This window comes from Piliocolobus tephrosceles, chromosome 3 (assembly GCF_002776525.5).
Source record: "Piliocolobus tephrosceles isolate RC106 chromosome 3, ASM277652v3, whole genome shotgun sequence".
In the NCBI taxonomy this organism is placed as follows: Eukaryota; Metazoa; Chordata; class Mammalia; order Primates; family Cercopithecidae; genus Piliocolobus; species Piliocolobus tephrosceles.
In genome coordinates, this window is record NC_045436.1 from 66,491,063 (window position 1) to 66,507,533 (window position 16,471).

Below are 16,471 nucleotides of genomic sequence, written 5' to 3' on the forward strand. Positions count from 1 at the left end.
AAACCTCAGTGCCACATCCACTTCCTCAGCCTGTAGCACAGCACCCACAAGAGGCTGGACCTGGATGGCATCACCAGGCCTCACACCCACATTCTTCTGTGCCGTTTCACTCAGGCCAACCTTGCCTCCAGGAAATCCTGCCACAGGCCACGCTGTATAGACCTACCAGACAGAGGAAATAAAAATGTTAGAAAATAAATATTCATAGAATACCATCAATTTACAAGGTAGCATGCTAAGGACAGTCAAGTACTTAGATATGCAAAATACAGTCTTTACCCAAAAAGAGTTATAATCTGATACCAATTGCAATAAGACAAATTGCATTTTTAAAAAAATTTAAATACTATAAGGGCTCATGAAAAATAAACTTTTTAATAATATTACATCTTTTTCTAAAGAGCAAGAATGATCCCACAGTGAAGACAGCAGAAGATATGAAAGACATATGAAAAAAGATAAAGGCATTAACAAGTGATAATGAGGAAATGACAAAAATATTAAGGCAAGATAACTTGTAAAGTAATTCAGCCTGGAAATTAAACTACATCCAGGACATAGGGACACAAAACAAGAGCTTTGTCAGAACCTGGGTCTTATCAAATTTAAACGTTAAGAGGGGGGAGCGAAAATTTCTAGCTTGAGCTCACACACTTATAGTCCTCTCTTCTACAAGACACAGTAAAGGAACTTTAAAGTATAAGCCAGAAAAATTAAAAGAATAAAAGGGGTGCCATCAGCAGACAAAAAAAATTCAAAGTATTTCCAGAGGATCCCCAGCAGATCAGAAAAGCATCAAAGGAGGCCAGGAAAGATAAGGGGCTGGTAGCAGAGGAGAAAGCCAAGTTGCCAAAAATGATCCAGGAAAGGTTCTAGGCTGAGAATCTCAGGTATGAAGAATGACAGCAAGGAGAAACAGCTGAAACCAGGGAGAATAATAAAATATTTACATACAGAACAGGTGACCTTCTTACCCCAAAATAATATTTTTATAAAGAAATATAACTAACTGACAGGGAGAAATACTGTCACTACCACCGGAGGAAACACTTCTCTCTACATAACATTTTAGGGGCTACTATGCCCAGCAGAGTCATAGACAGCAAAGGAACAGAGAGTTACTATACACATTAATGTCTTTTAAAATACAGTTTTTCATTTATTCCTGCTTGTGTTGAAAATTAAAATCAGAAACATCTCAAACACAGGTTGAGTATCCCTCATCCAAAATGCTTAGGACCAGAAACGTTTTCAATTTTCGATTTTGGCATATTTGCCTTATGTTTACTGGCTAAGCATCCCAAATCTGAAATCCAAAATGTTCCAATGAGCATTTCCTTTGACCACCACAGCACTCAAAAGCATTACAGAGTTTAAATTTTTGGATGTGCAATGTTCAGTCTTTATTTCTAAACTAAGGAAATGCAAAAGACTCTTACCTCTTGCTTTCCGTTCAAACCAGTAAGCAACACTGGTCGACCTATACATATATTTGCAGACTTCATAGTGTTGAGTCCAAGATGAATCAGGGAATTCTGGAATGTTTTAGGAATTCTGTCATCTACTATGAAGGAAAAGAAAATTATTTTTTACTACTTTGTAACAGAGGTTAAAGCATGCTTTCTTTTGCAGTAAATAAAAATACTGTAACCATATAACCACATGAATGTACTTATCATACCCTGGAGAAACTAGTGTTCCAACTTTTGTTATAACAAAGAGATTTAAAATCAAATGCTTTTGAGGGTCTACTGGCAACATATTAAGTATTAACTAAAAAGAAGATGTTTTATGGGGTGAGCATTGGTTTCCTTTTTTCTGAGTCTCTAATTTCTTTAAGAACTAAACATAATTGCAAAAGAGAGTCTCTGAGCTTTAAGTTCAAAGTTTAGTCAGCTACTACTATTCAAAGGATTGAACTGGGAACTGGAACATCCATCTGGCTCTAGAGGATTAAGTTATGTTTCTACTTCTGCCCCACATTATGGTCACCACCAGATCTTCTTCTTCTGTATTACCAAGAATAGATAAAGATAGTAACACAAGTCATCTTCCTTATACAAACACACTGACTGAAATCACCACTAGTGATTTCAACTTTTGACTGAAAAAGGGGGTCCAGAATTCAGTCCAGTTAACAACACCTCTGAAAATGATGTGCTGACATTTCCACTCCTTCCTATCCACCCCACCTCCACCAAGCTCCATATTTAGCTAGGTGTCCCTCCTCTAATTCCTCCAGCACCCTGTGCTGCGTTAATAGCATTTATCATAATATTCATTTGTTTTAGTCTTTCTCCTTAATTGTATACTGCTTTGAGGCAGGAATTGGGTCCCATTTCTCTCTGTATCTCCAATGCTTACAATGTATTAAATGCAGCAGTTGCACAATAAATGGCCATAAAATGAATAAATGTAGTAAATGAGTATACAATGTTTTTCTTTTCAGCGCAAAATCCATGAAACACTTAAGTAATTTTAAAATGTCACAACTTCATTATAAAATTTATTGTAAACATATATACCATAATCAGAGATCTACCTAAGTTTTCCTCAATAATCAGAAAACAGATATTTTGTAATAAAAAAGAAAATCAATGAAAGCAAAACCATAAGGTACAAATATGATTTATATTATTCTATCACTACAAAATAACTCCCCAACACGTTTTTTTTTCTTCTTACAAGAGGTGCAAATCTAGAAAAACAAAGCATCTCATAAAGCTAAGATGAACAGCACTGAGTATAAAATGAAATTAACACATACTGCATAATACGAGAAGCTGGACAGAAATTCAATCTTCCAATGAGCATTAGGTATCTTATATAGTTTGCTGGTCATTAACAGCAAAGCATACTGCTTAGATGATCTCATAATATTCAGTTCCCACCTCTTTCTTCCTAAACCTCAATGAACTACCTTTCCCTCTTGACAATTACCACACAAGTGTTCTCAGTCCTTCCCAAGACGTTAGTTTTCCACTTCTCCTTCCACCCTATCCAGCACATTCTCCATGCCCGAGGATTTATTCTCCACCTTCTCTTTCAAGGGTAATCATGTTCAAATTCCCATCCACCGGTCTCATTTTCCAAAACATCACCACTGTGTTCTCTGCTTACACTACACAGGTCTACTCAAGTTGTCCACAGAGTTCCCTTCTCACCTCATTCCTCCAATACTTTAAAAATATGTCAACATCTAATTTCCCCATAACTACTTTCACATTGATTAAGCACCTTAAGTATCAGATTAACAAGATAGTAAAGATAATTTCAAACAACCATCCACCCTTCATTTATTCACTCAGCAAATAAGTACTACATGCCTACTATATGGCAGATACTATGCTAGGCACTTTTGTCCACAAGTCCTTGGTCTCACAGAGTTTATAGCCTTGTAGGATGAGTGAGTTATTAAGCAATCAGTGAATAGCTGTAAAATTATAAACTAAGATTAATACAATGAAAAAATTACTTAGAGTGCCAGGAGAGCCTATAATGTGGGATCTGACCTGATTTCGAATATGAGAATGTTTCTCAAAGGAAGTGATGTTAAAATCAGGTCTGAAAGAAGAGTAGGAACTAACTAAATGAAGAGAAGAAAAAGATAATTCTCAGCAAAGAAGACAGCATGTACAAAGTTCCTGGGCAGAAGGTGTTATGGCGCATCCTCAGGAGAGTATAGACAGAGTGGTGGAAACAAACATAGGGAAACCATGTAAAGAAGGTCAAGACCACCCAGGACAATAGTGCAACAGGCTGCATTAAGATGCTGGTCATTACTCTGACAGCAATAGGAGTCCAGAAAGGGATGAAAAGCAATGTCATGACAAGATCTGCATCTTACAAGATCATTCTGGCTGCAGAACAGAAAACGAGTAAGGGGCAAAACTGGAAGCAGAAAAATCAGCTAAAAGGCTGTTGTAGCAGTCCAGGTGAGAGATGATGGTGTCTGAAATTAAAGTAGAAACAGTGGGAATGGCATGTAGAAGAGGAAAATGTAAAATATTTAGGTAATAAACATGATTTAGTGGTGAACTAGGTATGTGAGATATGGGGGGGAGAGTCATGGATGACTCTTAGGTTTCTGAATTTTGCAATGCAAAAAGCTGAACAGAATGAAAGTTTGTTTTGTTGGAGGAAATACGGGCTCATGAAGTTAGTCCTGAAGTATCTTTGAGACACTCATGAGAAGAGTGATTGTACAGTACTATATTCAAAATATGGCCCACGACGATTTGTCAGTGCTTCATGACAAGTGCAAAACATGAGAATAAGTGTTTAGAAGCTTTTATTGAAATTTGCAGAATAATTTCACATCTGTTTAATAAAATTTTTTCCTTGTTTTTCTAGAAAATCATTTTGACTGTATTTTATAAAAATGCCGACCTGTGACCTATTGTAAATGTTAAAGTCTTCACCACAGACAGCTTGAGAAGCACTTGGCTAAAAGACAACTATATCAAGGCGCAAAAACAAAAGATTTACAAATATAAATCTGACACTGAAGAGACTATGGATGAGAAACTCTGGGCACTGGATGAACTTGCTAAGGAGAGAGGATTTACTGAGAGGAAAAAAAAGTTTGACAACAAATAAGAAGTTAAGTGTTTCAAGAAGGAGGAAATGGTCAAAAATACCAAAAGTTGCTGTGGTCAAGTAAGGTTTATCAACATGGAGATGCTCGGAGACCACACCAGGAACAGTTTCCATGGAAGGAACCACGGGGTGTAAGTCAAAGAGGAATAGGCTAAGGAGAGTATGTAAGTGATGAGGCGGCAGAGACCACTCCATTTTAGAAGTTTGGCAATGGACAGAGAGATGGTTGCAGGAAGAAAATGTGGAGCTTTTGTTCTGATTTAAGATGGAAGAGAAATGAGCATGTTTAGATGTCAATGGGAAGGATCTAGTTCAAAAACAAGTTAAACCTTCAGGACAGAACAAGTTGTCCTCCCATACCTAAGGAAGAGTGAAAATACCATGTGAACATGGTCTTAAAGACCTAAACCGTCTTTAAGGTCTGATTAGACATAAAAAATGTTGCCACTAGTTTAGTCTGGTCCATTGTTCAAAGCTATTACACATCAAATATAAAATTTCAATTTATAACTCAATATATAAGACTTTTAAGTATAAATTCGTTCTCCCAAATCAAGGGAGCTGTCATCTGGGACAATGGCTTTGAAGTCAAACACATCTGCACTCAAATATCGGCTCTCCCTCTTAGTACCTGTGTAGCCTGAATGGAATCACGTTGCCTTTCCTTCCCCTATAAAACGGTCATTACTATATCCATCGGTCACGGCTTCTGTAGAAATTAGATGAGCTATATATACTGCTAACAGCAGTGTGCAGTTACTAGCAGTTATTAAATATCATAACCTGTGTAGTACTGGAAGAAAATGCTATATCATCACTCCTAAAGCCAGAGTGATCCACATTTTTACTTTATTGGTTATTTAGTTTTTTAGGATAAGTATCCCATGTTAGCTAGTTACGAACAATTTTGCAATTAAATATGTCGTTAATGTTAAAGGAGACAAAGCGTTTCAAGTGCAACTTAAAAAATCAAAATAATTTACAAGAGACGCCTTGGATACGGATAAACCATTTCAGCCTAATTTCTCCAGTGCAGGCGCGGCTACGTTTGCATGCTTCTTACATACAGAAGTCTTACACGCTTCTGTGCCGCATTCAGACCCATGCCACACCCAAATTTCAAAAGTCTCTGCACCCCAAGTCAGTATCACTGAGTCTCCCTCCCCTCAGGTTGCGCCCCTCCGCCCCTAGTCTCCCTCCCGGAGTTCTTTACCCTTTTCTAAGAAGTTGGTCACCGTCAGAGTCCCGGCGGCTGCCGCTAAATCTGATTCAGCAGAAGGAGCCCGTGCCACCGCACAAGAGGAAGCAGCAGAGGGCAAGGGCGAACCGTATTCCGCGCTTTGGTTCAGCCGCTTTCTGTTCTTCTTGGAAGACATGATCACAAGCCAACCTGGCCGAAGCAGTAGAAAAGCCGACTCAACGTGCGCGCTGCCACTGAGAGAAAAACTTCCGGGGCAGAAGTCAGCGAGGTTCCGCCCCTGCGCCGTAATCCCCAGAGTGGAGCGCAGCAGCGGACAGCGTGGTGGGAGGGACTGAGGTTTTCAAAACCAGCAATCTTTGGAACACCTGGAACGGCGTCTGCGAAAGACGATAGGTTCCGGGAACGGAACTGCCACTTAGACTGTGAGTTTCTGAAAAAGAGGACGTTTTTGCATCTCCTCCCGGCTTTCCCATTCCTAAACCAACTTCTGTTGAATTAAACTACCAAACAAAATAAGTGGGTGGCGGTGGGGGAGGAGGTTTTCCCCGCTTAACTGGAGCGGGACAAATTGCTGAGAGGGGCTGGTGGACGACTTCGCAGTCTTCTTGGCATAGCTCTGCAGCGTGGTAACCCCAGCTCAACTCTGAGGGAATTGATGGCACTCTTCTAAAATGTACGGCCGCGATCTCAGCTCTGGCGCGCGGAAGGGTCATTTGGGTATCGGGCGAATGAGGCGGCGTGAAGATGCGGCCGCTACTGAGCTGGGCCGGCTGGCGCGCGGTGCTTGCCCGGACGTACAGCCCTGGGCCTTCGGCGGGTTACCGCGGGACCTCGGGCGCACAGGGTTACGTGCGGAATACCCCAGTTGGAACGTGCGATCTGCAGGGCGAGCTGGACAGATTCGGGGGCATCTCGGTGCGCCTGGCGCAGCTCGACGCGCTGGACCGCCTGGACGCTGCCGCCTTCCAGAAGGGTTTGCAGGGCAAGTGCGCCTGGGACGAAGGGCTCCCGGGGCTTCAGAGCTTTTCTAATGAAGTAACCGCGGCCCCCACTCCCGAGTCGCTCTGTGCACCAGTATCGAGCCCGGAGGGAAGGGGAGAAGGCATGCGCGACCCGGACTTGTTTACTGGAGCATTTGTGCTTAGACCTTTTGCTAGGAGGCCTCTAAGGCGGTTGGGTGAAATGGTGAAGATTCCGGACTTTGGGATCTGCAACCCTGGTTGCTGGTCCACTTTCTAGTGTGGGACATTCGGAAATTGCCGACAACCACCATTTCCTCTTACGTAGACCCCGGTAATAGGAACTCCTGGAATTACTGAGAGTAAATTTGGATAATGCATATGAAGTGCACAGCACAGTGCCTGCCACTTATTTAAAGCTCAGTAGATGTTTGTTAATATTATTACATTATTACTATCCTTTACCGAGCCTTGGTTCTGTCGGACACTTTTCCCAAGGAAAAAAAACTGCCTTACATTCTAATACGGGTGGTGGACTGAGTGAACCAAAGAGATTGTTTCTTTTTTAATTTTTAATTTTCGTGGGTACATAGTAGGTGTGTATGTTTATGGGGTATATGAGCTATTTTGATACAGGTATATAATGTGTAATAGTTACATCAGGGTAAATGAGATATTCATCACCACAAGCATTCAACCACAATCCAGTTACTCTTTTAGTTATTTTTAAATGTACAAGTTTTTTGTTTTTTTGGTTTTTTTTGAGACAGGGTATCATTCTGTCTCCCAGGCTAGAGTGCAGTGGTGGGAACACGGTTCACTGCAGCCTCCAACCCGGAGCTCAAGCAATCCTCCCACCTCAACCTCATGGGTAGCTGCGACTACAGGCGCGCGTCTGGCTGACTTTTTTCTATTTTTTCTAGAAACGTGTCTCACTGTGTTACCCAGGGTGGTCTCAGTCTCCTGGGCTCAACTGATTCTCCCGCCTTGGCCTCTCAAAGTGCTGGGATTATAGGTTGGAGCCACTGCACCCAGCCTGAATCCTTATTGAATATAGTCACCCTGTTGGGCTATCAAATAGTAAACCAGAGAGGTTCAAAGTGTCACATTTGTATGCAAATTGGGTCAATAGCTGTCCCAGCAAGAACTGGAGATTTTTTAGAATAACGCTTCTTTTATGATTAACCAGGGAAGGTGGTGGGTGGTTTCAGTCTTCAATAAAAAAACTTTCTACTGGCTTTGAACCTTGAGCCCAGTGATAAGAAAGCTTAGATGGAGGAGCCTTCACTTTGGAAGAAGTCCTTGATTTAGTGGTGCAGCAGTTTTTCAAACTGTCTCTGAGGGTCTTATAATCTAATTGAAGGCATAGCATGCAAATTCGACTATGGAAAGATCTCTCACACTGGAAACTCAAAATAATCTTTATCCTATTGAGCAATATGGCAAGAAGCATATCTGTAAATCTAATTGAGCTAGTTATTTCTATGTTTACTCATCCCCATTCCCGACTTCTTACCTCTTAACATTATTTTCTCTCCTACTTGGTAGTAATTGCTGACAAGCCCACTTAGACTGCAACGATGTCACTAATAGGAGAATCAATCAATTTATCTTCCAGTGTGTGGGTAGACACAGGTGTTGCACACACTGATACGTATCAATGACCAAAGAGGTGAACAAAGCACTACCCCAATCAGCAAAGCAGAAAGCTGTTCAATTTGGAGTTGCACATTCTGGGTTCAAGTACCAGGTTCTGCCATGGGCTTAGCCAGGCATTAGGCAAATTGTCCCTGAAAATATTTGCTTCTTAGCTTGCTTTTTGTGAATAACGCCAGCTCTAATTACTGGATAGATGCGTTGATCAAAGATGAAACTAATTTGTAAACTTAAGTACCAAATACTTGTTATATTTTTTCAATAAAACAAATTTTGTTGCACTTAGTGGTAGATGTTTTAGGATTTTTTTTTTTTTTTTTTTTTTTTTTTTTTTTTTTTTTTTTTTTTTTGTGAGATGGAGTCTCGCTCTGTCGCCCAGGCTGGAGTGCAGTGGCCGGATCTCAGCTCACTGCAAGCTCCGCCTCCCGGGTTTACTCCATTCTCCTGCCTCAGCCTCCTGAGTAGCTGGGACTACAGGCGCCCGCCACCTCGCCCGGCTAGTTTTTTGTATTTTTTAGTAGAGACGGGGTTTCACCGTATTTGCCAGGATGGTCTCGATCTCCTGACCTCGTGATCCGCCCGTCTCGGCCTCCCAAAGTGCTGGGATTACCGGCTTGAGCCACCGCGCCTAGCGATGTTTTAGGATCTTTACAAATAGTAATTCATTTCATCCTCCTAACAACCCTTTGAGGTAGATAGTATTATTATTCCCATTTTAAAGATGACAGTACTGAGGCACAGAGAGAAAAATTACTTGCCCTGGCTCTACACCTGTCTTACTCACTGCATTATGCTACCTTGAAGAACTCCTGCTGGTTCTGTTGTTATAATTGAACAAAACTAACTGAATGGTAGGGCCTATAAAGAGAGACTATTTACACATGAAGTCCGCTATTAGTCTTTAAGAATAAAGACTATTCTTAATCTTTATGGACTAAGAAGTCCATATTCTTAGTGGAATAAGAAGCTAACTATTCATATTCTTTCAGAACATGAACTATTGATGTTTTGTTACCATCAACTAAAGTTAGAGGGATAATCAGGCAATATTTTGTTAGCTTCACACATAATGTATCAGCATCAGTAATGAAATAGTGCTGGTTCTGGTCCCTGCCATGCCACCAACTAGCTATGTGACTTTAGGCAAACCAATCATTTCATTAGTACAAATTGAGCCCCAGTGCATAATGTAGGGTTAACCTGGAGGATTGCAAATGCATAAAATATTAAATAGGATTTGAAAAAATAGCTAATGGAAGAGATATCATTAGGTCATATGTAATAAGTTCTAATAAATTGTACATACATACTAGTCTTTAAATTCATATAATGGTGAGCTCATGAGCAGTGGTTAGGAAAGACTTTGGTCAAAGACGTGGAATATGAGCTGGACTTTGAAGGATAGATATTAGCAATGGGAATGGGAGGTGGGGGACGAAAAAGCAATAAAGCTTGTTAGAGAAAAGAAGAAAGCAATTTAAAAATGATTCTAAGGTTTCAAGCATTGGTGCCAGAAATTAATAAGCTTATAAATGAAGCTAGTTTGGGGTGTAAGATTCAGTTTGGGCCAGGTGCGGTGGCTCTCACCTGTAATATCAGCATTTTGGGAGGCTGAGGTGGGTGAATCGCGAAGTCAAGAGATCAAGACCATCCTGACCAATATGGTGAAACCCTTTCTCTACTAAAAATACATAAATTAGCTAGGTGTGGTGGCGCGTGCCTTGAATTCCAGCTACTTGGGAGGCTGAGACAGGAGAATCGCTTGAACCCAGGAGGCAGAGGTTTTAGTGAGCTGAGATTGTGCCATTGCACTCCAGCCTGGTGACAGAGCAAGACTCTGTCTCAAAAAAAAAAAAAAAAAAAAAAAAAAGATTCAGTTTTGAACACATTTTGTTAAGTTTGAAGTGGTAACCTTCAGGACAGGAAATGTCTGGGAGCAACTGGAGAACAGGAAATTTAGTGTTCAGTGAGATCAGGACTGGGCAGCCATCCTCATGTAGATGTCAGCTGATGCAGTGAGAGTGGATTCTCCAAGACAAAGAGTGTAGATATAAAACAGTAAGCAAATAGCATGGCTTTTAGAAATTAGCCTTTTAATTTGATTGGAAGGATTGCCTGGGAAGGAGCACATGTAAAATTTATGGAGTGATAGAAATGTTCTATAGTGTTAAAGTGTGAGTTACGGGTATATGCATATGTCAAATCTCACAAAATGTACGCTTAAGATTTGTACATTTCACTTTATGTACTTTACCTCAATTTTTAAAAGATGACATCAGAGAAAGAGAGCAAGGTGAGTAGGACCTGATCTCATAACTGCACTGCATGCTAACTCAAATCAGGAAGTCTCTATTAAAGGCCCCATGTGTCTGTCACTGCTAGGCACACCAACTTTCAAAGAGGTAGAGAACATTGTCCTTAAAAGAGAGGAGCTTACTGCAGAGCTAGGGAAAAGAGAAGGGAAAGTTAATTAACTATTAGATATATAATCAACCCCCAAAGACAGACACACACACACACACACACTTACATGCGTGCACACATGCACACACATACGCACACGCACACACATGCTTTACAGGGTTATTATAAAGATTAAGTGAGATGATGGATGAAGAAGTGATCTGAAAAGTTTTTCTAAAAACTCTAAAACTGAAGTATTTATTCCTTCACCCATAAACTTAAGGTAGTAATACCTTTCATGGTTGTGTACTTAATGAGATAATATATATAAAGTGCTTGGAACTTAGTAAGTTTCAAATAGATATTAGCATCTTTTTCTCCTGGCTCAATCTTAAGTAATAAAGTAAGAGAATTTAAAGAAGGCAAAGATAGAAAACCTATGATTATGTTCATCATGATATTATCTATAATAAAGTAAAATTAGAATTTTATTCCTATATGCTAGTAAAATGTGAAGTTTGATTTCTTCATATTTTTTTTCAAAATTTCTAGAACCAGCATACATTATTTAACAACAAAGTTTAACTACCATGAAATTTATACATTAAAAACATAACAGAACTCCTAAAGGAAGAAAAAAATAGAAGTCCATAATTGTCATTAAGATTAAACCTAAGGATGTTAAAAGGAACAGCATTAAAATGGTATTTGATTTGGTTTAAATCCATTTATTTGTCCACTCTGAAACTACAGAACATCTGTTACGTGCCAAGCATTGTCTTTGGCGGTATAGATATAAAGGTCAGCAGTGTACTGACTTTATTCTGAAGGAATTCAGTCTGATGGAAAAATCATATAAACAAGGTGGTTATTATAAAACATGGTAGTTCCAGTGCCAACGATGTGAACAAGACATTTGGGGAACTCTTTTGCTTAAAGATGGCTTCATGGAGGAGGTGAAACCCTGAGGTGAGTTTTAATTTATTCCACTCATTTCTTTGGAAATTATTTAGACTTTTTTCTTCTGCATTTAGCTGCAGTACAGCAATGGCGATCAGAAGGTAGAACAGCTGTATGGCTGCACATTCCCATCCTCCAAAGCCGATTTATTGCCCCCGCCGCTTCCCTGGGCTTCTGCTTTCACCATGCAGAATCGGATTCATCAGTGTTGACTCTATGGCTGGGAGAAGGGCCCAGCAGATTACCAGGATATGCTTCACATCAAGTAGGAGTTGCAGGTAATTCAAACTCAAACTCATGACAACCAGAATTAACTTTTTAGAAGTTCACCCAATTTCTTGCTTGTTACAGCTAAGCAAATAGTTTATTCATGTGGAATGAGTTATTTGATTAAATGATTACAGTTGTTCCACCTTATCTGCACAGGATGTGTTCCAAGATCCCCAATGGGCACCTGTAACTGCAGATAGTACCAAACCCTATATATATACCATGTTTTTTCCTATCACACATATTTATGATAAAGTTTAATTTATAAGTTAGGCACAGTAAGAGATTAACAATGACTAATAATAAATTAGAACAGTTATAAAAGTATACTGTAAAAAAAGTTATGTGAATGTGGTCTCTTTCAAAATATTGTTTTGTATTCACCTTTCTTGGGATGGTATGAAATGATAAAACGCCTGCATGATGAGGTGAACTGAGGTGAATGACAGGCATTATGACCTAAATGGAAAATTCCAGAAAAAACGCTTAAGTTTTAAATTGCATGCTGTTGTGAGTAGTGTGATGAAATCTCTCACCATCCTGCTCTGTCCCACCCAGGCTGTGAATCATCCCCCTGTACAGTGTATCTATAGGCTACCCATCCATTAGTTACTTAGTAGCCTTCCCTGTTATCAGATCAGCTGTCCCAGTATCACAGTACTTGGGTTCAAATAACCCTTATTTTCCTTATTAATGGCCCCAAAGCACAAGAGTAGTGATGTAACACTTTGAGACCATGGTTGACCTTGTATAACTGAAACCACAGAAAGCAAAACTGGACAAAGGGGCTACAGTATCTATTACATAGTGCTTTTAAATAGATGAAGTTTGCCTCAATCAGTGGACAGCAACACAGAGAACAAGTTTAGTGTTTAGTTTTCCAAGAGATATACTTGAATATATTTTACACATATAATTAAACTTCACTACTCAAATAGTAGCACTGAATTGGGATCAGGGAATAAATTTATTATAGAGTAAAACATGTTAGCACTAATTATGTGAATTTGTAAAGTAAATGATAACTTTTATGTTGAATTTCAGGTAAAGCAAACCAACTTTTCAATGATTTGAACATTACTTCTTAATAATATTTACATTATTGTGCCAAGCAGTTGTTTAAAATAGTGTAATTTAAGTGTGGAGTAGAATTTTGAAGTGGCTGATTAACTTCAGAGACATAAGAAAGTTGAGAGAAGACTTCCCTCGGAGTAAGACAGGGGTTCTCAAATTGTAGATTGCATCAAAATCACCTGGAATCTTACAACAGCTTGCTGGGCCCTATATCCAGAGTTTCTGATTCAGTAGGTCTGGGGTGGGGCCTGAAAATTCAGATGGTTTTCCTGGCTTTTTCGGTTTTTGCTGCTGCTGCTGCTGCTGCTGCTGGTGGTCTCAGTACTACCCTTTAAGGACTAGAGTTAAGGAAATTCTTAGATTTCCAGAAAAACTATAATAGTAAGGAATCCTTATGACCTTAATAAATAAAAACAATAAAACATTATTTAATTAATAATTTTATTTGCCTTTATATAATTTACAAGAGTTTTTAAGGGAGTTTGCTTTTCAAGACTTTTCTAAAGGCTTTTCAAGACTTTTCTAAAGGCTTTTCAAGGAGTTGTTCAAGAATGCCTAATAATGTCCTCTCTGTCCCTGTCTTGCTTCCCTGTAGCAAGTAGACATTCAGAAACTCTCCATTCAGCTCTATTTCAAAAGGTTCTACTCAATAATTTAGTGACAGCCTCACACTTCAATGGAAAGTTATACAAATAATTATCATTCACAGGCACAGACTCTTAAGAGGTCCCAGTTATTACCACAGAATTGGTAATATATGCAAAAAGAGTATCCTATGAAGGACCTGTTGATAACTAAGTACTATATTGTGCATTATAGTTTAGAGCAGCTCAAAGAATAGGAAATGCAGAACTTGACCAATCTTGAGCACTGACTAGGATTTGAAGCCACTATTGGGGGTGTGGACAAGGTAATGTAAGAAATTGTTCTGGAAAGATGCAGAGTTGTTTTTTGTTTTGCTTTTTTTTTTCTTTTGAGGCAGGGTCTCACTTTGTCACCCAGGCTGGAATGCAGTGGCATGATCTGGGCTCCTTCCGACCTCTTTAGCTCAAGTGATCCTCCTGCCTTAGCCTCCCAAGTAGCTGGGACTACAGGCATGCACCACCATGCCAGGCTAATTGTTATATTTTTCATAGAGATAGGGTTTCGCCATGTTGCCCAGGCTGGGGTGCAGAGTTTTAGGTGGAAAGAAAAATAATTGATATTTGTTGTAAACTACTGAAGGCAGATGTGGCTGGAATTGCATGAGCCATTGCTTTCTTTTGCTTTTCAAACTTAGCAAGCTTGTGTCTGGCTCAGAGCCTTGACATCTACTGGCTCCTCTTCCTGCGGCACGCTTCTCCAGAACTTTCTTTATCTAGTTCTTTATAGCCGAAGTTTCTGCTCAAGTGGCTCCTTCTCAGAAAAGCTCCTGACCCTCCTGTCTAGAAGTAACTTCTCCCTGCACACCAGTGCCATCATTCCTTGTCCCTTTATCCAGCTCTGTTTTTCTTTATAGCATTTATCATAGTCTAAAATTCTGTTATATCATGTATATATAATTAATTATATTGTATCACTTAATCTCCACCACAATAATACAGACTCCATAAAGGCAGATATTTTATCTGTCTTGGTCACCACAATATCCTCAGGCTAAAGACGGTGACTGGCATAAAGTAAATACTCAATTTTTTTTAATGAATGGGATGGAAATGTGAGCCTTCTGAAAGAGCAGTTTCAGTGTTGTGGAGGGGCAGCATTGCACAGTGAGAAGAGTGTGCCTGCCTAAAATCCAGACAGACTGGCTGTTAGTCCCAGTTCTACCATTTAGAGCCGTATGAAGTCAGACACTCATATCACTCACAGGATAATTGTGATTTATACCTGAGCTAATGTGCATTGAAGCACAGTGCCTAATCATAATAATAATTTTTATGTTGTGACCAGCAGGGGTCGCTCAAATTGTGCTTTAGTGGTGCTGGTTTTGTCTCTCATGCTGTGCTCATGTTTACAGTGAATTCATTAGGGAGAAGTTCAATTTGAGTAACCACAAATTATTAAAATTTAAGAGTAAGTTTCCTTGGCATTTCTTTGGCATTCTACTTCTTGTAAAGTCCAATTAAATTAAAGTTTACATTTTCTAATAGAAGCCAACGTTAACGTTAATTTTATCTCACTTGGTGATTTTCCTTCCTGCCTTAAAATACTCAAGTGTGATGTTTTCATTTCAATTGCATTTCAATTACTTTTCCCCATGTTACACATATTTATTCCTTCTCTATACTCTATCTCTACATAGCATTTATCACCTTCTAATATTCTATATAATTTATTTTTTGCTTGTTTTGGCACCTCCCCACATACATACCCGAATAGGAGCCCCATAAGGATAGGGAATTTCATTTGTGTTGTTCACCACTATATCTGTAGCACCTAGAAAAATGCCTGGTACATAGTAGGAGCTCAATTAATATACCTAGGATCTATATACATTATATATAGGAACTCAGTTAATATTGAAAGCATGGACAAATATGTTGAAAGTATCTTTCAAAAAATATCATCCCACATTATTTAAATACAAATAATGTTTAAATCATAGCATCTAAATGATCATAATAAAAATCACTAAACTGTCATTTGTATTTTTGACCCAACATTGCCCAAAGGGAAATATTTTTAAAAAGAAAGAATATGCAATGCGTATGATGAATGAATAAACAAAAGAAATGGACTAGAACTTATATATAAAACAAAGAACTCTTCCAAAGCAGTATATTAGTAGATTATAAAGTTGTACATATACATAATAAGAAAATTTAATTGGCTTCAGAAAGTTCTTGAAATGAATATTGAGATATTTGAGATTTGGATCATCAGGGGGCACAGCCTATGTTCTATGGATAGTGATTCAAGGAATAAAAATGAGAAGTCAATTCATTTATTCAATAAATATTGTAAGCACATATGTTGTCTGAATGTTTGTTCCCCCTAAAATTCATATGTTGAAACCTAATCCCCAGTGTGATGGTATTAAGAGGTGGGGCCTTTGGGAGGTGAGGAGATCATGAGGGCAGAGCTCCCATGAATGGGATTAGTGTCCTTATGAAAGAGGCCCACAGGAGCTTTTTTGCCTCTTTCACTATGTGAGGACAGGGCTAGCAGAATGAGCCCTTATCAGACACTGAATCTGCCAGCACCTTGATCTTGGACTTCCTAGCTTCCAAAACTGCGAGAAATAAGTTGGTTTTTTTTGTTTTTTGTGTTTTGTTTTTTTGAGACAGGGTCTCGCTCTGTCACCCAGGCTGGAGTGCAGTGGCACGATCTCAGCTCACTGCAAGCTCCACCTGCCGGGTTCACGCCATTC

At 39.2% G+C, this 16,471-nt stretch overlaps 2 protein-coding genes across 8 annotated transcripts in view; one reads left to right on the top strand and one right to left on the bottom strand.

The window, feature by feature from the left end:
* Window positions 1-6,042, bottom strand: part of SPATA5 (spermatogenesis associated 5) — a 363,998-nt gene extending 357,956 nt beyond the window's left edge. For 3 of the 5 annotated variants that reach the window (XM_023217552.2, XM_023217555.1, XM_023217554.1), the window contains exons 1-3: window positions 5,813-6,038; window positions 1,440-1,564; window positions 5-162 (exon numbers count right to left, since the gene is read on the bottom strand). In XM_023217552.2, coding sequence (XP_023073320.1) covers window positions 5-162; window positions 1,440-1,564; window positions 5,813-5,975 — 446 coding nt within the window. In that variant the 5' untranslated portion in view covers window positions 5,976-6,038. Of the gene's footprint in view, window positions 1-4; window positions 163-1,439; window positions 1,565-5,812 lie in introns of those variants that run through there. The other 2 variants (XM_023217553.2, XM_023217556.2) reach the window with 2 other exon arrangements.
* A 23-nt stretch (window positions 6,043-6,065) lies between these two features.
* NUDT6 (nudix hydrolase 6) overlaps window positions 6,066-16,471 on the top strand; it is a 31,557-nt gene continuing 21,151 nt past the window's right edge. The window contains exons 1-2 of one of the 3 annotated variants that reach the window (XM_023217559.2): window positions 6,066-6,222; window positions 11,853-12,056. Coding sequence is in view for 1 of the 3 variants with exons in the window: in XM_023217557.1 (XP_023073325.1) it covers window positions 6,545-6,782; window positions 11,853-12,056 (442 nt within the window). In the remaining 2 variants the exon portion in view is untranslated. Of the gene's footprint in view, window positions 6,223-6,494; window positions 6,783-6,809; window positions 7,094-11,852; window positions 12,057-16,471 lie in introns of those variants that run through there. The other 2 variants (XM_023217557.1, XM_023217558.1) reach the window with 2 other exon arrangements.